General features: G+C 35.1%; 1 protein-coding gene across 1 annotated transcript in view; it reads left to right on the top strand.

Annotated features, from left to right (window-relative positions):
- Nucleotides 1-315: 315 nt before the first annotated feature.
- The window catches only part of LOC123532115 (cyclin-dependent kinase 5-like), a 31,884-nt gene continuing 7,984 nt past the window's right edge, over nucleotides 316-24,215 (top strand). The window contains 9 exon segments of the mRNA XM_053518712.1: nucleotides 316-430; nucleotides 6,975-7,063; nucleotides 13,097-13,164; nucleotides 13,604-13,704; nucleotides 14,773-14,780; nucleotides 15,275-15,370; nucleotides 17,455-17,529; nucleotides 19,908-20,004; nucleotides 21,293-21,362. Coding sequence (XP_053374687.1) covers nucleotides 394-430; nucleotides 6,975-7,063; nucleotides 13,097-13,164; nucleotides 13,604-13,704; nucleotides 14,773-14,780; nucleotides 15,275-15,370; nucleotides 17,455-17,529; nucleotides 19,908-20,004; nucleotides 21,293-21,362 — 641 coding nt within the window. The 5' untranslated portion in view covers nucleotides 316-393.

Genomic DNA, 24,215 nt, shown 5'->3' with positions numbered 1-24,215 from the left:
ACCTTAAATATAAATATATTTTCTTGAAAATTGGCATACACACGTAAATTTATATCTTTAATAAAAGCTTTAAACGATTTTTAAAAATATTCATTAGTTTGAATTTTATGTCTAGATTTCGCTAATTTGATTAGATTTCGCGAAATCTACTAGATTTCGCTATTCAGTCATACCGCTTAAAAGGTCTTACTGTAGAGCTTGGACATCACTTTTGGATATTACCATAACATAGACTATCGTATCATCTGCGAACAGCCTCTCTTTGCAATAATCACATAATTCTATCTCTCTATTTTTAATATAATTACTCAATATTTTCACATAACGTACATAAACGGGCTTTAGTGTAATCTACAAGCGTCTTCGTTAAACAGATGCACAAAAAATAGAGAAATGCAAAAATATGAAAAACTGGAGAAGATCGGGGAAGGTATGTATAGTTAGTTCATTTTATTGATGATTGATTTAGGAATACCTTTGAATGCACTTCAGTTTGATATTTTACAGTTTTATTAATTTGATATTTGGCCTCATATTATAAGCTATGTATTCGGACACTTGTATTCGGACATAGTCATTATTTGTAGATAATATATGATAGATATTGTTATAGATAGATATTTTTGGTCAGACACCATTGGCACTGGATTTTGTGGGATTCACTATTGTTCTACATTCAAGAGCAATATCCAGTGATAGTCCCCTCTATATGCAGAATTAGTCCAACTAATTTGACGCGATCCTAGGAAATATTGAGATTTTTTTCATATGGGCAATATCCCCACTCGAGTCAAACACTCGAAAGACCAAAATAGTTGAAGCAGTTTCCGATGAAATTTTCATCGCTCAGGGTTCTCGGAAACGCCGAAATTGGCGTCTATGTACGCATAATTGGTCCCGGTATACGCGTGTTTATTGCAGCTTGAGAGTCCCCGGATGCACGTTTCTGCAGTGAGACGCAATGAAAATTAATTGATTACGTAAACCTGCGAATACACAGTGTGTGAAATAAATCTGAATTCCAACTTGCCCCTAGGGCAACCTAAAACTGATTTCAACTTGCCCCCTTAGATTCCAACTTGCCCTGGATCTTTTCTTTAAAAACACGTTCAATCCCAGAAAGTTCGGGCTAGTGCCTTTAAAATAGTACTAGCTAAAATTCAAGTTAACTTTGCTAGCTTGAAAATAATTTGTATTTCAGCATTGTATGAAATGAAACAGCATTGCTTTGTAGAAATACATTCCTGTAAATGAATGTAGTCAACATTTTCTTTATTATTTATTCTCTGAAAGTCAGAACAAATGAAAACACAGCCTCCTGTGGTAACTCTGGTTCATCATTATCCTAATCATCAAAGTTATATTTCTCATTCACAGAAGGGCTTCCATAAGGATTCAATTTCATGGAGTCAGTACTGCCTAACATTCAAATTTTGCAGTCCCTTTTAAATTTTCTTGGAGTCCTAGTATTACTTTGTACAATGACCCTTATCACCATCATCATCATCAGGAATATCATCTTCATATTTTATTGGTGCAAAACATGGTGTGAAGTAATAGAATTTAAAGAAAAGGACCACTAGAATAATAAGAAAACATTATATTTAACAAAAACTATTTTATAGTTTTATTATAAGTATAGCAACAGTCAGCATTAAATATTAAAATCAACAAACTTACTGTTCTTCCTCTACATAATGAAAATCCACAAAAACAAGTACAGTTTTATACTTGTGATGTAGAATTATGTCAAATTACGTCAGTCACCTGGCAATGTCCAACCAGTTAACTTTCATCCCACATCAAAGAGCAATACCGAAAATCAATAAAGGAAAATTTGCCTTTGAAGTCAGCTGCCATGTGCTGGTGGTTTATTTAAGGCTGTCAAAATTTGTCATAGATATCAGTTGTGTAACCTAAATAGGAGACGGATTGAAGTGTGTTTGTGTGTGGGTTTTTTTTTTTAATACTGTAAAAGTAGGATTTATAATTTTCGAAATTTCAAAGTAAGCAGCAAATTTATTATTCATCGGTAAAAAGTTTTTAACTTTGACTTTGAACTGTCTATTTACTCACCAATTTGCAAATAAAATATATTCATTTATCTTTTTGTGCTGGAGTTGTCGGTATCATTGTGACAATTATTTCTATTGTCTTCCGACTTCGAAGCAAACGACTTACCAACTTAATCCGAGCCAAATGCATGTACTTCTTTTTATTATCGGCAATCAGCGCCTTCTCAACAGGTCAGCTGATCTGAATGACGGTTTACATTTTACAGACGGTCTCTTTATAAAACACGATTTACTGACGGTCTCTTTATTAAACATGATGTTTTAGGAGGCAGTCAGACATCAAGAGTTACACACCGCTTTGATTAGTTACGGGGCAGAGCTAATCACATCATTAACTGAAGTTATGTCACGGTGTATTGATTTTGTTCTCCTTTGAAAACATAAGTGTACACCATTGACATTTGTTGGATATTAGGGCCGAGCGTGAAGGTTGGATTTTATACTTGACTGATCTGCAAATTACTCGACTCTGGCTTCGAGCTGGCGGTTTAAGTCAAAGACTGTTTTCACAGTTTGCCCGTCGGGCAATTCAGCAGTCAGTTTTACTTGCCCGTCATGGTTTTTTACTTGCCAGGGCAATCGGGCAGGCGCTTATTTCGAACACTGATACACAAGGTTTGACTTGAGAGCAAAATGTGGGCGGGCCGCGGAGTTACTCACTTGTCACCGATAGCCGCGTATAGCCAATCAGAGTTGTCCGTTTCCAGTACACCGCGAGACAGGCGGCATATGTATGATCAACTCGAATACATGTGATTGTCGGCGTGACTGCATAGGTGACAAGTTCTAATTGTTAACGACGGATTACGTGGTTTTTGAAGTAACTTTGATTGTTTTCTCACGTACTAATTACCAGGCAGTTTTCAAGATGTTTTTAGAAAAAGTGATAATTAGGCTTAATTACAAATGTCCGAGTAATTTTAAGATGCTGTCGATGTCGGTCTTAGTAACGTGATTATTTTTCTGCAAAATCGCTGATGTTTATTTTTATTGTTACTGAAGAAGCATTTATTAATATGTTGATCATAGACATACTGTGCATTCTTAAAATATTTTAGACCGAATGTTTTAACGTTATGCTCTTAATAAGTATTAAAATTAAAGTATAATTGTTCATATATTTTATTTTTTCAATGTATGTTTATATACGTTCCCATTCTGAAATAAAAAGGTAAAGAAAACAATTATCACGAGGGATTTTGTCCAACTTGGTATTTTCAAAGGGGGATTTTGTCCACCTTGATAATTTCTCAGGATATTGTCCAGGAAGACCAGAAACAGCAGGCGGTAGGGTGGGGGGGGGGGGGGGGTTCCAGGGGTGATTTTGTCATACATTAATTTTTGACTACATTTTACCTATTTTACATTTACCTTTTTATCTCACCTTAACAATATTTGGGTGAAGAATTGTGATTACAAAATGTCTGTCGGTCTACACTTAATTTGACGAAAGTTTAAGCCTGTCTGTCAGGTCTAGTTAGTAGTTTGGACTGCAACTTTTTCAGCTTTGGGAGTCCCAGGACTGCAACTTGAAATTGCTAGTGAGAACCCTGTCGCTGCCAACGCTTTACATGCTATAGGTTTAAATGCCAATTATTTCACAAATTGGTCATAAATTCAAATAAAACTTACATGTATTGAAAGGGGATTCAATTCCTCATTGATTTATTGAAAAAATTTAAGTAATATCCAATATTACGAATTTTCTGGTGATTTAAACCTATGTCATTGTATGTATGTATTGTACACGATTAACGTTTACCGTACACATGACAGTATGCGTAAGCGATAAAACCAATAACTTTACGTGACTGTGTACTTTGATTTATTAGTGTTATTTCTAGAGCGACGCAGCGGGGCGCCCCGCCTTGCCCATTTTTACTGCGGCCACGCTGCCCTTAAAATGTGCCCTCTTGCCTTTGATCTTCTGCTAAATCCCGCCAATTTCCCTGTTGACATGCCTTGACGATTTTTTCATCAGCAAATTACGTCACGGCGAGCGCACACAGGTAATGAGAATCAATGAAGTGTTAAAACTAATTGATCAAGAGAATGGATCCTGTGTAATGTCAAAAAGGCTTTCGTAAGCGGCCAGCTGATGATGATCGCGATTACTGAGCACGTGAAAAGTGCCCTAGATTCCTTTGTGCAAAATTTAAATTAGACCATTGTTTAGTATAATAACAAGTATATATCAGTGCAGATTGATTCTACTGTAATTTCAACTAGAAAATGCACAAATTTTAATGAATATCGAAAGTAAAAATAAATTTAGAATGTCCGTTCACGAGTCTTATTACTCCTGATGTTGTATGCAATTTTTCTATAAAGCTGACTGTCGGTGTATTTTTTATGATGAGAAACATCAAAATTTGAGGCACTATCTCTGGTTTACCCTAGTGGTTCATGTAAACTGAATAAAAACTACTTTTAGACAACATTCCTAAATTGTACCAGTGTCCGGATAGTATATTTTGGATATGCGTTCTAGTAAACATTAACCTGACTGTGATAGCACTTTACTGTTAATAAAATATTGATGAAAGACCTGATCAACATAAAATGACTTTTGATAATTATTAGTTTACAATGTCGGGCTTGAAACAGGCATTTTACTATGTTGTTCACAACATGATCTTGGTTTCAAGATTAAGCTTATATTAAAGCCCTCCACTATTTCATATTCATATGAATAAGTTGACATTCTTGGTGACATTTTTTAAGAGAAAGGCTTGAATGGTTTAACCTAGTAAGTAAAAGGCCTTTGTAAACTATGTTACTGGCTTTGGGAAGATGTACCACTTTATTCTGTGACATTTCTTTTAAGTGTGCAATAAAGATAAATGGAATATATATTAACTGTAGACATCTAGAAATGCAACTACTGCTATGGTAACTTTCACGTCTAAAAGAGCACCCTGCCCTTTCTGAGCTCTAGAAATAACACTATTTATCCTCCATTATTTTGGTCCTTCAAAGTTTTGACGTTTAGATTGCCCGTCACAAATATAAAACAATCTGAACGCCGAATTATTTTGACTATGACTGTGCGGAATGAACAAAAATAATAAAACTTTTAAAAGGAGTTAAAAATATGTTGATTTAGTAACCCTTCTGAATGTCATAATTTACTATCGATAAGTTTAAGACACTCTTAGGGATGGTAGTTGGGGATTGAGGTGGATATAACACACTTCATTCCGTAGAGGGGACTATTACCAGAAAAATACATTTGTAAACCAACTATAAATGTTGTATTGTTGTATGCCAGCAATTCTTGTGGTTGCCTAGCCTTATGCATTGGGCTTACCTGGTTGCTAGTTTTATTATCTGAAATTTTTAAGTTGCCATTCCTCTTAGCCTTACCCACATCTGCACTTTGCTGTTAGACCAGAGAAAAATACCTGTGTTTAGGTTACTTGACCAAAAAACTTAGGGAAAACCGAAATCTCATGACATGTATTTTTCACCATAGTGCACACGCAATTTGGGAAATACCACATTACCAGTTATGATTGGAAGTTATTTATGGCAGCATTCTTTGATAATCGTTATGATTTGTAGAAGCGGGGAAACAACTGTAGGCACCGCAGTGTAATTTTACTGTAAAACAAAAAACGGGACATATTCTATGCGATGAATTATTTCTATGCAGGAATGGGCAAGTTGATTGAAAGCATGTTCAACGAAAGTTCAGATGCAGAAAGCAACAAACGGAACGTATGAGAAGCGACATCAAGTTTGTCGGTGACCTGATAGTGATACTGTTAATGGCAATAATTTTATTCTTCTCGATCATCAAAAACATGTTAGGTTGGGGTAAAATTTTAGGTTGGAGCAGGGAACTGTAAACACACATATTTTATTTCTGGCCTGATTGATGTGATAAACAACAATATTAATGTAATTTAGGACTCGGGGCTTTTTTCCTCTATAAGTAATCCCAAAGCGAAAAAGTGTTTTTTCCCAATTCTGAATTTAAAATTCCCCAGTAAAAACAGAGTTTTTCTCCTTGATTTGATAAAAAAATAAGGATTTTTGACTGTAATTAAGGCCTAAAAAAAGTCTTTGTTTCCGGTAACATGCTAAAAAAAATCAGTAAGTTGATTTCTAACATCACTGACCATGTTTAAAGCATAAAAAGTGCAATTTTGAAAAAGAAAATTCTCCAAAAACATTTAGGGTCGGGCCAAAAGTTTAGGGTCGGTCGGGATACCGGAAACAAACATTTTTTTTGTGATGGATCTTTATGAAAAATTACACAAATATAGATCACTGTAGGGTTGTGGTGCATACATAACTTTTGTCAGGATCATTATATTAACTTAAGAGTTGTTGCCCTTTAACTGTTTAACAATCCTTGAACAGTGTCGTAACAAAATAATCCATTGATAGATCTTCATGAAATTTAATACAAATATGGATCACTGCAGGATGTTGGTGCATGCTTATCTTTCGTAAGGACCTCTTCAGTAACTGCAGAGTTATTGCCCTTTAATTGTTTTGAAATTCATAAATTCCGTCAGAACAAAGTAACCCATTTATGGATATTCATAAAAACTTAATAAAAATAAAGATCACTGTAAGGCGTTTTCCCTCTTGATTTGGTAAAAAATGGAACCAGTAAACCATTGCATGATCCTTTTATTCATAACTTTTGTATATCTGGTAATTAAATATCTTTCAAAATATAGTCCGCTCATTCATAAAACAGCCTATTCAGTGGGAGATAAAATTTCACTGAATTTGCTTGTTGTATTTTGTAAGCTTGATATGTGCAAGTTGCTGCCACCACCACCTGCTGTGGTGCTCAGAATAGTGTGCCAGTGATATCAAAACAGATAGATCATTTGGTAGCCTTCGTTTTTAATCTAAAACTATAAAATGTCTTTTTTGTAGGAACGTATGGAACAGTGTTTAAAGCCAAGAATCGAGAGTCTCAGGAAATTGTAGCCTTAAAGAGAGTGCGTCTTGATGATGATGATGAGGTAAAAGAAATTTACATTCAACATAACAACCTGATATCTGTGATCTGTTAAAGGATGCTGATTTGATAAAAGTGAATGGGGAACATTAGTCAGTTACTTCCCCTGATTATGTCCAAGAAGTAGATTGGTCCTTCCTCTGTTTTTATCGTTGACATCATTGTAATTTTCAAAAGCAATATCTGTACTAAATTTCATTGGATTGGAAAATAATATACGGGCAGGTTTTCTTTTAGTGACTCTGTGCTAAATTTAGGTTTGATTAATCATTTTTATTTAGAAACCTACACATAAAAAAGCATAATCTATTTTGACAAACCGCAACATCTTGGACAAAGCTTATAGCGAAAAAGCCAGAGGAATCCAACTGAAAGGGACCAGTGTTACATTTGGTTTTGCACTTTATCATACAGCTTTTCAAGGGAAGTAACAAGCTAATGTTCCTCATTCCCTTTAATCCTTACCCTACTAAATTTCTATAATGAACTTATCCATCTTTCAATTTAGACAGTACCATTAACTGTTAAAGGGGGTGCTTACCAAAAAGATACTTACTGAATGGCGAACAGTGCAGATCATGATCAGACTGCACAGATGTGTATCATCATAAGATGAGTAAGCACGTCAAGATCTATGACTCTAGCTTTCATTTTGTCAGAATTACTGCCTTTTTTGTACAGAATATAGACTGCTAGGTAAAGGTTTAAAATATTGTGTGAAGCCAAAACATCATAATGTTAAATTCAAAAGGAAATCAAAAGGAGTAAGAAAACAGTAATTAACCTTTCGAACAGAAAATTAACCGGCACAGAATATAGACTGCTAGGTAAAGGTTTAAAATATTGTCTGAAGCCAAAACATCATAATGTTAAATTCAAAAGGAAATCGAAAGGGGTTTTTTAGATGATATTTTTTTCATCAGGAATCATTCAGAAGAGGACTTACTAGACTTTTTTGACAGATTGAACAGTTTTCATGATACTATAAAATTTACATATTGTTACTCTAAAGATACTGCTACTTTTTTAGATGTTAACGTAGAAAAAGATGAAAATGGTATCCTGCACACTAGTGTTCATGAAAAAGACACTAACAGTCATCAGTACATAGAATTTTCATCATGTCACCCAGTTTCATGTAAAAAGGGTATTCGCTTTAGCCAGGCTAAGCGCTTTAGGCGTATTACTTCGGATAATGCCATTTTTGACAAGGAAATGGACAAGCTCAGGGAATACTTTCAAGCACGTAACTACCCTGAATGTGTTATAAATGAGGCATTAAAGAAGGCCACTTCTCTATCAATGCAGGATGCTCTTAATTCGTGCAGTATTAAACAAAAATACAGATAAAGTCATTCCTTTTGTATGTACCTACAATCCATCTTTGCCTAATATTGGTAAAATGATAAACCAATATTGGAATCTTCTAAAGTATTCTCAACAAGAGAGTGTTAGACAATTATATGACTATAAACCTATTGTTGCTTACAAAAGACCCAAGAATATTCAAGATGTTTTAGTTCATTCTAGGCTGAGTAAGAAAGACATAAATTGTAGTGTAAGTAAAATAGACGTCGCTGTACACACTGTTTAAATTTTAAATAAATGAAGATAATTCATTTTCTAGTTCCACCAATTCATCTTGTTATAATGTTAGACATGATCTATCATGCAGTGCACCTGATGTTATTTACTTAATAACATGTAATAAATGTTTTAAACAGTATGTTGGACAAACGCACCAGCAATGTTCACAAAGAATGAATAGTCATAGATTTGATATCAATCATTATCCAGAAACTACTACTAAAGTTTCTGAACATTTTAATTCTCAAGGACATACTATCCAGGATTTCTCTTTTATGCCGATTGATAAAGTAACTAATCCTTGGAAAAGGCTTTTAAAAGAGACTTCCAGGATGTATCGTTTGGGCACTGTGTCTCCACAAGGAATGAATTCAAAAATTCTGTATTAATGCCTTTCTGAAATACTTGTTATATACGTATATTTTATTACTTGTATGTATTCCATAATCAGTTTTTACTGGTGCCATTCCTTAATCATTGCACTTATACTGCATTTTTTCACCAGTATTTATGTATCATACTATGATCCTGTTTATGATTTTTATGCCAAACTCTTTGTTTAATTTTGACGTCACTTCCTTTGTTATGTTTATTTTGAACCCTGAAGAAGGCTAATGTAGCCGAAACGTTGGTTAAAAATAAAGTGACTTGTTTATCCCCCCGCCAAAGGCGAAGGGGATATTAGAAATGCTCTCCGTCTGTGCGTGCCTGCGTGCGTCCGTCCGCAACGATCTTTGTCCAGAGCATAACTCCAAAAGTACTGGAGGGATTTTCTTCAAACTTCATACACTGATAGAACACATTGGAGGAAGTGCAGTGTACAAGAACAATAACTCTACCCTGCATATTTTTTGAGTTATTCCCCTTTATCATATTTTCTTTAAAAAATTTGTCCGGAGCATAACTCCAAAAGTACTGGAGGGATTTTCTTCAAACTTCATACACTGATAGAACACATTGGGAGGAAGTGCAGTGTGCAAGAACAATAACTCTACCTTGCCTATTTTTTGGGTTATTCCCCTTTATCATAATTTCTTAAAACATTTTGTCCGGAGCATAACCCCAAAAGTACTGGAGGGATTTTCTTCAAACTTCATACACTGATAGAACACATTGGAGGAAGTGCAGTATGCAAGAACAATAACTCTACCTTGCATATTTTTTGAGTTATTCCCCTTTATCATATTTTCTTTAAAAAATTTGTCCGGAGCATAACTCCAAAAGTACTGGAGGGATTTTCTTCAAACTTCATACACTGATAGAACACATTGGGAGGAAGTGCAGTGTGCAAGAACAATAACTCTACCTTGCCTATTTTTTGAGTTATTCCCCTTTATCATATTTTCTTAACACATTATGTCCGGAGCATAACCCCAAAAGTACTGGAGGAATTTTCTTCAAACTTCATACACTGATAGAACACATTGGGAGGAAGTGCAGTGTGCAAGAACAATAACTCTACCTTGCCTATTTTTTGAGTTATTCCCCTTTATCACATTTTCTTTAAAAAAATTGTCCGGAGCATATCTTCTTCATACATGGAGGGATTTTGATATATCTTGGCACAAATGTTTACCACCACGAGGCAGAGTGTCATGCGCAAGAATCAGATCCCTAGGTCGAAAGGCAAGGTCACACTTAGAGGTCAAAAGATACAAGAATAAAAACCTCAGGACCAGAGCATTTCTTCTTCATGCATAGAGGGATTTTGATATAACTTGGCAAAAATGTTCACCACCACGAGACGGAGTGTCATGCGCAAGATCCAGGTCACTAGGCCTAAGGTCAAGGTCACACTTAGAGGCCAAAGGTCAGATACAAGAATGACTGTCCGAAGCATTTCTTCTTCATGCATGGAGGGATTTTGATGTAAGTTGGCACAATTATACACCATCATGAGACGAAGTGTCATGCGCAGTTCCCTTCTTTAGAATTACTTCCCTTTATTGTTACTTTAAATAGCTTTTATTGTAACTTTTTCATTACTAGTTGTAGGGAAAAATCGAGACCACTTTTCTGTAGTACAACAAGCGTGCTAAATCCAATTTTGAGGTGTATTTTGACCAATCTCTACCTGATAAAGATTTTTGTGTGGACTTACAATTTTTTTTTTTTTTTTTTTTTTTTTTTAAAGATTAACTTCCCTTAGTTGTTACTATAAATAACTTATATTGTGACATTTTTATAATTGACCCTAGGGAAAAAACAAGACCACTTTTCTGTGGTACAACATAGATGTTACTCTCCAATTTTAGGTGTATTTTATTATATATAAGGTATCTCTACCTGGTAAGGAGTATTTTTGTGGACTTTAAAAAACAAAAGACTTACAATGATTACTAAACAACCACAAAATTAACATTCCATTTGCAAATACAGCTGCTAGAGTAAAGAAATTTGCTTTGACGGGCATATATTGTGACATTCTGGCACTCTTGTTCCCTGTTAGCTTTCCATTCCTTCTTTTTACAGTAGCCATATAGAAAAACATCATAGCTATACTGTTTATGAAAATTAATAAAATTTAGCAGTAAACCTCCTCACTACTGACTTATTCTTTCTTCCACATCTTAAAACCCCTGATGCGGACCACAACTAAATGGTTCTTCAAAGCCTTCCCCGAAATTAATACTTTCAGACACTAACTTGCCAGGAACTTTAGCCTTCAATTATAATATGCCCGGCGGGGGGATTAGCCATGTGTAACATGGCTCTTGTTTTAAAAAGTTTTTGTAGTTTTGACTACTTTTAATACTTATATTTTGAATTTCTGGGTTAAAGCTTTTGGTTAATGTTTACCTTACTTGATAGCTTTGAAACTTTACAAACTTTTAAATCACAATTAGACAAAAATGTTAGCCAAGAACCATAACTATCACTTGCATTTTATCACAATTATGGCCCTTCATGTACTAAGAAAAATGGATTTTTTCTTTGTTAAAGTTTCATTTAGGTCCACTTTTCATGATTACCATAAAAAAGATAGCTTCTTTATGGGTTAAAGATTAGTAAGTAGGTCACACACCATATCTCTGTCTTGCATCTTGTCAAAATTATGGCCCTTGTTAACTTTTGAAAATTGGTATTTCTTGCTTATATATTTGTTTAGAATCACTTTTCTTTAATACTGTAGTTTCGAAACTTAAATACATTTTTATCATCAGTAGGTGAATAAGAACTCCAAGAACCATAACTGTCTTCTTGCATATTGCGTTATTTCAAGCACTTACAAACGAGTGTTGGTGTTACAATGGTGTACGATGGTGTTGCTACAAGATTGTTTGATGTAAATTTTGGAATGAATTTCTGATGATTTATAATTCATATTCTTTGGCATTAAGATATCTGATCCAGAATTTCCGATAATTTATAATACATATTCTATGGCATTAAGGTATCTGATCCAGAATTTCCGATAATTTATAATTCATATTCTATGGCATTAAGGTATCTGATCCTCAAATAGATAACATTTTGATGCCTGGTGACCACTCAATGTTTTTTTTTTGGTATCATTTGAAAGAGTTGTGTCTGTTGAAGAAGAATTAGTAAATAAGATGACCATAATAATATGCACAAATCACTACCGTCATTTTCTTTTGACTGCGAAATGATAAATCTTACACTGTAATAACTGGATTTCTGTTGATGTGTCATTGAAATCTGTAAAGTAAAAAATAAATATTCTGTAACATATTTTTGTCTGACATGTAATTTATATTTTCTTTTTTCAGTAGACAATACACTTTCAGATGATACCAAAATTATATGAGCTTACCAGGCATGCAATATTTGATATATTTCAATAACACTGTTATATATAGAACTTGTTTACCAGTATCTTTGGACCAGATACCTTAAGTATAGTTCCGTAGCAGTGAAACTTATAAAATGAAAATCCCACTGTTTGAAATAGTAAAAGCTACAAATATAATCCACCATTATATTTGAGCTTGACAGCTCTTAGTGGATATGCTGTACTGGTTACAGTATGTGCCAGTAACCACTGCCTTCAGTTTGTTAGGCTGTAATGTGTTTGATAAATGCTCATCTAGGTAGCCCGCCTGCTTAGCTCAGTAGGAAGAGCATTGATCTACGGATCCAAGGGTTGTGAATTCAATCCCTGGGTGAAGCATATGTTCTCTGTGACGATTTGATAAAAGACATTATGTCTGAAATCATTCTTTTTCCACCTTGGATTCATGTGGGGAAGTTGGCAGTTACTTGCAGAGAACAGGTTTGTACTGGTACAGAATCCAGGAACTCTGGTTAGGTTAACTGCCCGCCGTTACATAACTGATATACTGTTGAAAAATGGCATTAAACCCAAAACAAACAAACAAAATTGCTCATCTTTGACAGTCCGATAGTGATGATTTTTAATCAACAGCAAAAACAGCAAATACCATTACTAGTTGTACTGGAATTACTACGGTAACATGTTTTTCAGGGTGTACCAAGTTCAGCTTTACGAGAAATTTGTTTGTTAAAGGAACTCAAACACAGAAATATTGTCAGGTAAAATATTTATGTTTTAAAATATTTTGGAAAAAAACCTCTTTTTTTAACTTTTGAATTTAGTGGGGCAAATTTATTTACCCTTAAGATACATTTCATACACATATTTGGGTTACACAAGGGATAAACACATTATCACATTACATGGTCTTTTACAGAATTACAATTTAATTTATATGTCATACATTTTCAGGTTACATGATTTGTTACACATTTTCATATTATATGATGCTATGTTACACATTTAAAATTTTGTTACATATTTTCAGAATTACATAATGTTATGATACATTTCAATACCTGAGTGTACAAATCTGAGATAAATGACGTGTTACACATTTACAGATTACATTTTGCTATGTTACACGTTTTCATATTACATGATGCTATTTTACACATTTTCGAATTACATGCATGATGCTATTTTACACATTTTCAGATTGCATGATGTGTTACACAGCGACAAGAAATTGACTTGGTATTGAATATGCGATCAGATCTCAGAAATATTTTGACATTAAGGTGAGATCGACAGATACAGTAACGGTAACCAGCACATTATCATAGTTAAATGTTTTTATGCCAAACTTGCAGTGTCAAGTGATTTCTTTATTATCCATGTTTTGCGGCTGGATTTCCGTATTTTCGTCATAATTCAGTATTAACGTTAGGTATTCCTGTTTAAATTTCTGAATTTCCTATATTCAGCATTTATCAGCTGTTACAGGTTTATGTTTCCTGTATATTCAGTCATTTATGTACTGGCTGTTACGATGGCTGGTATTGCCTGTACTTTCAGTTGTTATGTACCAGCTGTTACAATGGCTGGTATTTTCTGTCATTTATATACCAGTTGTTACTCCGTCTGGTATTTCCTGAATTTTCTGTCATTTATGTACCAGCTGTTATGAAGTCTGGTATTTCCTGTATTCTTTGGCATTTATGTACCAGCTGTTGCGAGGTCTAGTATTTCTTGTGTTTTCAGTCATTTATGTACCAGCTGTATCAATGTCTGGTATTTCCTGTATTTTTAGTCATTTATTTACCAGCTGTTAAGATGGCTGGTATTTTCTGTGTTTTCAGTCATTTATGTACCAGCTGTTACAATGTGTGGTATTTCCTGTGTTTTCAGTCATTTATGTACCAGCTGTTAAAATGTCTGGTATTTCATTTATGTACCAGCTGTTACAAGGTCTGGTATTTTCTCTATTTTTTTGTCATTTTTTATCAGCTGTTACAATTTTTGGTATTTCCTGTATTTTCTATCATTTATGTATCAGCTGTTACGAAGTCGGTTGTTTCCTGTATTCTTTGGCATTTATGTACCAGCTGTTATGAGGTCTGGTATTTCCTGTGTTTTCAGTCATTTATGTACCAGCTGTATGAATGTCTGGTATTTCCTGTATTTTTGGTCATTTATATACTAGCTGTTACGTTGGCTGGTATTTCCTGTTTTCAGTCGTTTATGTTCTAGCTGTATCAATATCTGGTATTTCCTGTATTTTTTGGTCATTTATATATCAGCTGCTACGATGGGTTTTCAGTCATTTATGTACCAGCTGTTACCATGTCTGGTATTTCCTGTATTTTCAGTCATTTATGTACCAGCTGTATCAGTGTCTGGTATTTCCTGTATTTTTAGTCATTTATATACCAGCTGTTACGATGGCTGGTATTTCCTGTTTTTTCAGTCATTTATGTACCAGCTGTTACAATGTCTGGTATTTCCTGTATTTTTAGTCATTTATATACCAGCTGTTACGATGGCTGGTATTTCCTTTGTTTTCAGTCATTTATGTACCAGCTGTTGAAATGTCTGGTATTTTCTGTCAAGTATATACCAGCTGTTGAAATGTCTGGTATTTCATTTATGTACCAGCAGTTAGAAGGTCTGGTATTTCCTGTATTTTCTGTCATTTATACACTAAGTGTTTCAAGGTCTTATATATTTCTTTATTTTCAGTCATTTATGTATCAATGTGTTATGAGGTCTGGTATTTCCTTGGGTTTCAGTCATTTATATACCAGGTGTTTCGAAGTCTGGTATATTTCTTTATTTTCAGTAATTTATGTACCAGGTGATGAGGTCTGGTATATTTTGTATTTTCAGTTATTTATGTACCAGCTGTTACGAGGTCTGGCTTTCTGTCACAGTAACAATGTTCTACACAGAGACCTTAAACCACAGAACCTGCTCATAAACAAGGTAAACTTTCAATATAAAAGGTGGTTGTAATATTGAATTTGTTTGTTTGTATTTTTGGGTTTAACGCTGTTTTTCAACAGTATTATTGAATAGCGGATGTGATAGATAACAATTAAAGAAATTTTTATATCGAAACAGAGCTCCGTGGCTGAGCGATTAAGGTCAATAACTTCTAATCACTTGCCCTTCATTGATGTGGGTTTGAGCCTTGCTTGTTGCATCAAATTCTTCATGTGAGGAAGCCTGGTGATGATGATCTAGCTGGCTTAGAGAAAGTTGATGGTTCTACCCAGGTACCCGCCTGTGATGAAATAATGCACAGAGGGGCACTGGGGGTCTTCCTCCATCATCAAAAGCTGGAAAGTCACCATATGACCTATCATTGTGTTGGTGTGACATTAGACCCAACAATAACCAACAAAATCATAAGAAGACTGCTTGTACAAACTGCCTTCTGCATAAAAGAATTGAAGAAAAGTAGTGCTACAGTTTTCAAAAGGCAGTCTGCCAGTTGTAACTGCTTTATTATGTCTGCATTGGCAACGTAGGCAATGTCACATGTGTTTGGAATTAACAGGATAATTAACAGTCTGCTTAATGGATTTTTCTACATGTTTTTATGCCTCCAGGCATAAAGTGATAGAACTGTCCATCCTTTTGTCCATCAGTTTGTCTGTACCTCTATTCAAACCAGATTTTACTGTTTTGCCTACAGCCCACATTAATGACCCGATTTAGTTCATACTCCTACTCAACAATCCTTTTGGCAAGACCTACCGGTATGTATAGATGACCTTCAACCTCATATGACCTTCACATTCAAATTTGAACAATATTTAATGGTACTACAACCCACATAAATGACTCGATTTGATTCATCCTTTCATTCAACAATCCTTGTGGCAAGGCCTACAAACATACCTATATATAAATGACCTTGACTCTCATATGACCTTCACCTACAAACTTAAAAGCATGATTAATAACTTTTTTGGTCCTACAACCCTAATAAATGACCCATTTTAGTTTATACTCACCCAACAAACCTTGTGGCAAGACCTACATACTAACCTGTATTATGTAGATGAGCATGACCTTCGTGTGATCATCACCTTTAAACTTAAAACCTCAAAAAGCAACATCTTTGGTCATACACCCGGGGGCATGATTTTTCTTTCGAAAACGCAGCACCTTGTTTATGATTTGAGGGCACAGGGGGCAGTCTAAATTTTAGAGGGGTGGCCAATGGAAGGGTTGAATGGAGACGGGTAGAGTGCCCCAGTATTAAAGCCTAACTGTAGCATTTAAGTTCTTTATTTTTGTGAAGAATGAAATGATGCTGCTTGACTCTCAAGTCCGAACTGAAACATTCTGATTGTCACAGAAAGATTTCAGTATATAAAACCAAGCTGAAGTCATTTCATTCAGAATGGTTTCTTTTTAAATGCTTGTAAAACAAGAGTAAAAGATAAGAAAGCATAAAAGTTAATTGAAAATGCAAATTTTGAAATATCCAGTACGCATCTTTCACTAAAATGTGTTTTCAGAATCTACTTCCAATGTAAAAAATATACATATCTAATGTATTTGACTTAAACTAAATATACAATTTTTTTATGTAAAGCTACATTCATGATTAATAAAGGTCATGCATTAACAGTCAGTTCTTAGAATTTACAGTTTTTTGAAACTTTCGATAAATTATATGTATAAATTATTCACATTTTCAGAAATGAAATTTGTGTCAGGTATACCTTCAAATAAGGGTGTCAGCAAAACCTTAGAAGAATTTTATTGTACTTAAACAGTATTGGTATATTGATGTTTGTGAGTGAGGAAATCAACCCACTTCTGGTTCATATGAAAGCTATAAATCAACTCTCTAGTTATGTAACAAGGACCAAGGAAGAGGCATCCCGAATGTCACACAATAAACCGCATCAAAATAACATCAAGTTTTACCTGACAATAATGTGCGCTTTTTCAAACAATGTTATCAGCATTAAAGTTTTAGATTTATACTAGTATAAATGATGAAAGATATGACTACATGAATATGCTTTAGTATATATGGTATATTTCAGAGTGGAGAATTAAAATTGGCAGACTTTGGTTTGGCAAGGGCTTTTGGTATTCCAGTTAGATTTTATTCAGCAGAGGTATGTATGATTGAAATTGAGTGTATGATGGGAACACCTGCACCAGCAAGTGTGGGTCTCACTGACTAGCAGTTTTTATCCAGTGTTCACCAAACTTGGTCACAATATTTTGGATACACAGTCTAACCTGTCTTAATCAGCCAGCCAGGGGAAACAGACAACTTGGCCGCTTAAGACAGGTGACCGCTGATCGGAGGGGCAGCCAGTATATACATATTTTAGACTTCTGTTCTGACCAGCATTCAATCATAACTTTAGCCATTAGCAGGTCTAGGAAAGTGGAGTATTTACAGATTATCTGTAAATTTACAGATAATCTATAAATTTACAGATTTTTCAATCTGTAAATTTACAGATCAAGTGTTTGAAAACTGATGAAATAACATTTATCCTCAAAACCGCAGCTTGGAATTAATTGGTTTATTTACAGCATGCATAAATTAAGGTCATTTGTGGGTTTCAGCCATTTTTGTTGACTTTGATTTTTTGGCATTTTCAGAAAAATCAAAGTCAACAGAAATGACTGAAAGTTACAACTGACCTTTATTTATACATACCATAAGTAAATCAATTAATTTCAAGCTGCGATTTTGTGTCTAAATATAATTTTAGCAGTTTTCAAACACTTGATCTGTAAATTTACAGATCGAAAAATCAGTAAATTTATAGATTATCTGTAAATTTACAGATAATCTGTAAATACTCCACTTTCCTAGACCTGATTAGACCCATTTCTTTTTCGTTTTCTCTAATTAGTTTACGAGGATACATTGACGTGAATTTGCCTTCACAATACGAATGGTCTTCTTAGCAATCAACAACTCCGGCATGTTGTTTTTTTTTTTACAACAAAAATTGTCATAGGCGATTTTCCAACTTCAGAACAAGTTTGTTTACGTTTTGCGCCAGTTTTGGTAAAGGGAAGCTACTCTCAGCGCTTACAGTCTACGCTAAAATCTAAGATTGCCGTTACGTTCCGTATATAATCGTGTGGTTTATCAAGATCAAACTGTGAACAACAAAATTGACACAAGGTGACATGCTAATTGCCGGTAATTACTGGCCATTTGAAAAATCACACCTTTGGTTGTCAGTTTGAATTAAGAAGCTCATGATATTTTGTCGTTTTTGTGGTGAAGTCACGCGAAACTTAGGAATCACTTGTTTCTCAAAAATCGGGTATCTTCGGCAATTCACGCCTAAAATAGGTTTTTGGAAGAAACATGGCCACTGAAAGGGGTCAGATATGGGCAGTCGGGAGGCAATTCCGGTGGCCGCTGACCGCGTATGGGAGGTGGTCATTGAATAAAGTGATGAAGTAAAGGAAAATCTGTCGGGGGATTCACAAAATGACTGCTGAACGGAGGTGACCGTTAGTACAGATTAGACTGTACTATCTTGGCTAAGGTCAGTAACCAGCAGCTGAATCCTGTTTGTCTCCCTGACCTATGGCTCCTGAATTTCTTCAAATTGTGAAAATTTGAAGTGTCCACTCTCTAACTACAGCAGTTCTTATCCATTGTTCACCAGCTTTGATCACTGTGTTTATGGGCATAAGCTGTTGGCAAGATTGGTCAACCATTTCGATTGTCCCAGTGGCTCTGGAATAATGGCCCTTGAATTTATGAATTACCAAAAATTGTCACAGTGTCTGCTGTCTTACCTGAGAAATTCTTATTCAGTGATCACTAAACTTGATCACAATGTTTATGGAGATAATATATTGAACCTCAGGGATCACACTGGGTAATTTTTTAATGTTCTATAAATATCTAGATAGACAAAGACTGTGGAGTTATGGCCTGTGACTTACTTAAAACTGCTAAGATTGACAGTAGCTGCTTAATAACTGAAACAATTCTTATTCAGTGTTCACCAAACTAAGTCAGAAGTTTGTGGGCATATTGGTCAAGTTGGATAGATAGCTTGTCTTTGCTGCTCTGGAGTTATGTCCCTTGAATTAGTAGAAATTGAGAAAATGGACAAATAGTCTGCTCAGTCAGTGAAGTATTTTACAAGTCAAAAGTAATTTGCTGTGATGGGCATATATTGTGTCAGTATGGAACACTGTTGACACATGCATTTAATATTTTAGGCTCAGTTAATAGTATATATTATATAGACGGAGAGGTTATTAAATCGATAATGGAAACACTGCTAGGAAGAATGAGATTTGGTTGAACAGGGCTTGTCACTGTAAAGGAGGTTAAAGATGCTGACATAGTTGGAAAGAAAATGTTTGTGTCTGATGAGAAGTATAAGCTCTTCAGAGAAGCTGTTACAAAAATAATTGCAGAACAATTTATCTATAGTGGTTATATTGTTCAGTACCTACAGTTATCATTTGGGGATTGTAAAGACATGTTTTTTTTTTCCAGGTAGTAACACTGTGGTACAGACCCCCAGATGTGCTGTTTGGAGCCAAGATGTATTCTACTTCTATAGATATGTGGTCTGCAGGCTGTATATTTGCTGGTATGTACAACAAACTAATTTTTGGCTCAACAGAGCACAATGTGCTAAATCTAAGCTTTCTGTAATGTGCTTATAAACTGTAATAATAATTGTGTTCACTAATCCACCATCTGTTGGTGTCAGCTTTTTCTTCGAATGTCATCTCCCTTATAACCATTAAATGGATGTTCCTTGTGTGGTTGTCTTCTGTTAAAGAAATCCATCCCATGTAGATCCGTAAAATCTTCTAGTTAAAAGCCATAGGCTAGATTTCAAAATAATTTCATAGAATTGTTTCTTGGATGATTATTTGAGCCGTGCCATGGGAAACCAACATAGTGGCTTTGCGACCAGAATTGATCCAGACCAGCCTGGGCATCTGCACAGTCTGGTCAGGATCCATGCTGTTTGCTTTCAAAGCCTATTGCAATTAGAGAAACTGTTAGGGAACAACATGGATCCTGACCAGACTGCGCAGATGCGCAGGCTGGTCTTGATCCATGCTGGTCGCAAAGCCACTATGTTGGTTTTCCCATGGCATGGCTCATTTATCTATATTTTTCAAATTATTATGATTAATCAAAAAACATGACTGCCAGAGATAAAATTACTTGTGTGACCTTGACCTTGAGCTAGAGATCTGAGAATTGCACATGACCTTCTTGTTATTGGGAACATTTGTTCAAATTCTATTAAAATCCCATTAAAAAAACAAATTTAGTCCAGTAGGGGACTATTAACCAAAGAAGTAATGTTCTTATAACCCAGTGCTTACAAATATTAACTGTTATATAAATTGGTGTACCATTAAATGCACTGACCTTCAGATTGTACGACAACAAACAAGGAGAAAATTTTAAGATATCAGGAAATTATAGCTATATTTCTTAAGAAGGCTTTGAAATTTAGTTATGGAAACACATTAGAATTAGTTGTTTTTACTAATTTTTCCATTCAGTCTTGAGAAACATATGTAACGGAATACGGGAATACTGGAGGTAAACTGCCGTTATTAAAAATCTTATATTTAACAACGATTAAGTACGTACACCCCCGTGGTGTATTGGTAAAGAGCGCTGAACATTTTTATTGCCATGGCTGTTGGGGTTTGATCCTGGACTCGGGCATGTTTTTTTCTTGATTTATCATTTTTTGAATAGTTTACAAACAAAAATAATAAGACCAAACTTCTGTTATAAAGAAAGATCATTTTTAGCCAAAATCTCAGTGCGTTTAAGAATTGAAAAGTGCTTTTTCTAAATGTTTATGTTTATATCCACACAAATCTGTTTTATCTGTGTAATTGTAGAAATGGCAAATGCTGGAAGACCATTGTTTCCAGGAAATGATGTTGAGGACCAACTGAAGAGGATTTTTAAGTATCCTTGAATAAAACCATATTTGAAATATGGAACTTCAGTCCAGTCATTTTTAGCTCGACTATTCAAAGAATAGGTAGAGCTATTGGACTCATTCATGTGGTGGCGTCTGTGTTGGCGTCCCGATTTGGTTAAGTTTTTGTATGTAAGCTGGTATCTCAGTAATCACTTATGGGAATGGATTGAAACTTCACACACTTGTTCACTGTGATAAACTGACTTGCATTGCACAGGTTCCATAACTCTATTTTACTCTTTTACAAAATTATGCCCCTTTTTTGACTTAGAAATTGTTGGTTAAGGTTTTCTATGTAAGCTGGTATCTCAGTACCCGCTAATGGAAATAGATTGAAACTTCACACACTTGTTCACTGTCATGATATGACATGTAATGCACAGGTTACATAACTCTACTTTGCATTTTTACAAAATTATGCCCCTTTTGTCAACTTAGCAGTTTTTTGTTTAAGTTTTTTATGTAAGCTGGTATCGCAGTACCCACTAATGGGAATGGATTGAAACTTAAAACACTTGCTGTGGTGCTTAGGTTACATAACTCTTCTTTGCATTCCTACAAAATTATGCCCTTTTTCGACTTAGCAGTTTTTGGTTAAGATTTTGAATGTAAGCTGGTATCTCAGTATGCACTAATGGGAATGGATTGAAACTTCACACAATTGTTCATTGTCATGAAGTGATGTTTTTAAATATTTGAAAATCAAAGTTATGATCTGGATATTGATAATTGATTTAAACAGTGCTTTTAAAAACTGTGGTTTTGAAACTGTTTTAAATTGCTGAGTAAATTGTAAACACAATATTTGTGTGTTTGGGAAAGGGTGGTGTCCTTGTCCAAGCCATAACTTTGACATGCATGGTCTGATTTCAGAATAATTTGACACAAACGATCAGCATGGATAGACAATGTGTCATGCATAAAGGTCAAGGTCACAGTCATTGGTTGAACTTAACCAATTTTCACTACATATATACTGATAATGTGGTCTTGGTGTCCAGTCCATAACTTTTACATGCATGGTTTGATTTCAGAATAATTTAACACAAAGGATAAGCATGGATAGACGATGTGTCCAGCGCAAAACCATTTCACTAACTCAAAGGTCAAGGTCACAGTCCTTGGTTGAACTTAGCCGATTTTCACTACATATACAGAATACTACATTTTCTGGTTTTCCTATAATATTTTTTTAGCTCACCTGTCACATAGTGACAAGGTGAGCTTTTGTGATCGCGCAGCATCCGTCGTCCGTGCGTGCGTGCGTCCGTAAACTTTGCTTGTGACCACTCTAGAGGTCACATTTTTGTGGGATCTTTATGAAAGTTGGTCAGAATGTTCATCTTGATGATATCTAGGTCAAGTTCGAAACTGGGTCACGTGCCTTCAAAAACTAGGTCAGTAGTTCTAAAAATAGAAAAACCTTGTGACCTCTCTAGAGGCCATATATTTCACAAGATCTTCATGAAAATTGGTCAGAATGTTCACCTTGATGATATCTAGGTCAAGTTCGAAACTGGGTCACGTGCCATCAAAAACTAGGTCAGTAGGTCTAAAAATAGAAAAACCTTGTGACCTCTCTAGAGGCCATATATTTCAAAAGATCTTCATGAAAATTGGTCAGAACGTTCACCTTGATGATATCTAGGCCAAGTTCGAAACTGGGTCATGTGCCTTCAAAAACTAGGTCAGTAGGTCAAATAATAGAAAAACCTTGTGACCTCTCTAAAGGCCATATTTTTCATGGGATCTGTATGAAAGTTGGTCTGAATGTTCATCTTGATGATATCTAGGTCAAGTTCGAAACTGGGTCACGTGCGGTCAAAAACTAGGTCAGGAGGTCTAAAAATAGAAAAACCTTGTGACCTCTCTAGAGGCCATATATTTCATGAGATCTTCATGAAAATTGGTAGAACGTTCACCTTGATGATATCTAGGTCAAGTTTGAAACTGGGTCACTTGCCTTCAAAAACTAGGTCAGTAGGTCTAAAAATAGAAAAACCTTGTGACCTCTCTAGAGGCCAAATATTTCACAAGATCTTCATGAACATTGGTAAGAACATTCACCTTGATGATATCTAGGTCAAGTTCGAAACTGGGTCATGTGCCATCAAAAACTAGGTCAGTAGGTCAAATAATAGAAAAACCTTGTGACCCCTCTAAAGGCCGTATTTTTCATGGGATCTGTATGAAAGTTGGTCTGAATGTTCATCTTGATGATATCTAGGTCAAGTTTGAAACTGGGTCACGTGCGGTCAAAAACTAGGTCAGTAGGTCTAAAAATAGAAAAACCTTGTGACCTCTCTAGAGGCCATATATTTCATGAGATCTTCATGAAAATTGGTCAGAATCTTCACCTTGATGATACCTAGGTAACGTTTGAAAGTGGGTCACGTGCCCTCAAAAACTAGGTCAGTAGGTCAAATAATAGAAAAACCTTGTGACCTCTCTAGAGGCCATATTTTTCATGGGATCTGTATGAAAGTTGGTGTGAGTGTTCATCTTGATGATATCTAGGTCAAGTTCGAAACAGGGTCATGTGCGGTAAAAACTAGGTCAATAATTTAAAAATAGAAAAACCTTGTAACCTCTCTAGAGGCCATACTTGTGAATGGATCTCCATAAAAATTGGTCTGAATGTTCATCTTGATGATAGCTAGGTCAAGTTCGAAAGTGGGTCACGTGCCGCCAAAAATTAGGTCAGTAGGTCAAATAATGAAAAAAACGTTGTGACCTCTCTAGAGGCCATACTTTTCATGGGATCTGTATGAAAGTTGGTCTGAATGTTCATCTTGATGATATCTAGGTCAAGTTTGAAACTGGGTCAGCTGCGGTGA

The sequence above is a fragment of the Mercenaria mercenaria genome, chromosome 11 (genome assembly GCF_021730395.1).
Source record: "Mercenaria mercenaria strain notata chromosome 11, MADL_Memer_1, whole genome shotgun sequence".
Classification (NCBI taxonomy): Eukaryota; Metazoa; Mollusca; class Bivalvia; order Venerida; family Veneridae; genus Mercenaria; species Mercenaria mercenaria.
Note: the sequence above shows the minus strand (reverse complement) of the source record. Positions and strands in the feature narration are given on the sequence as shown.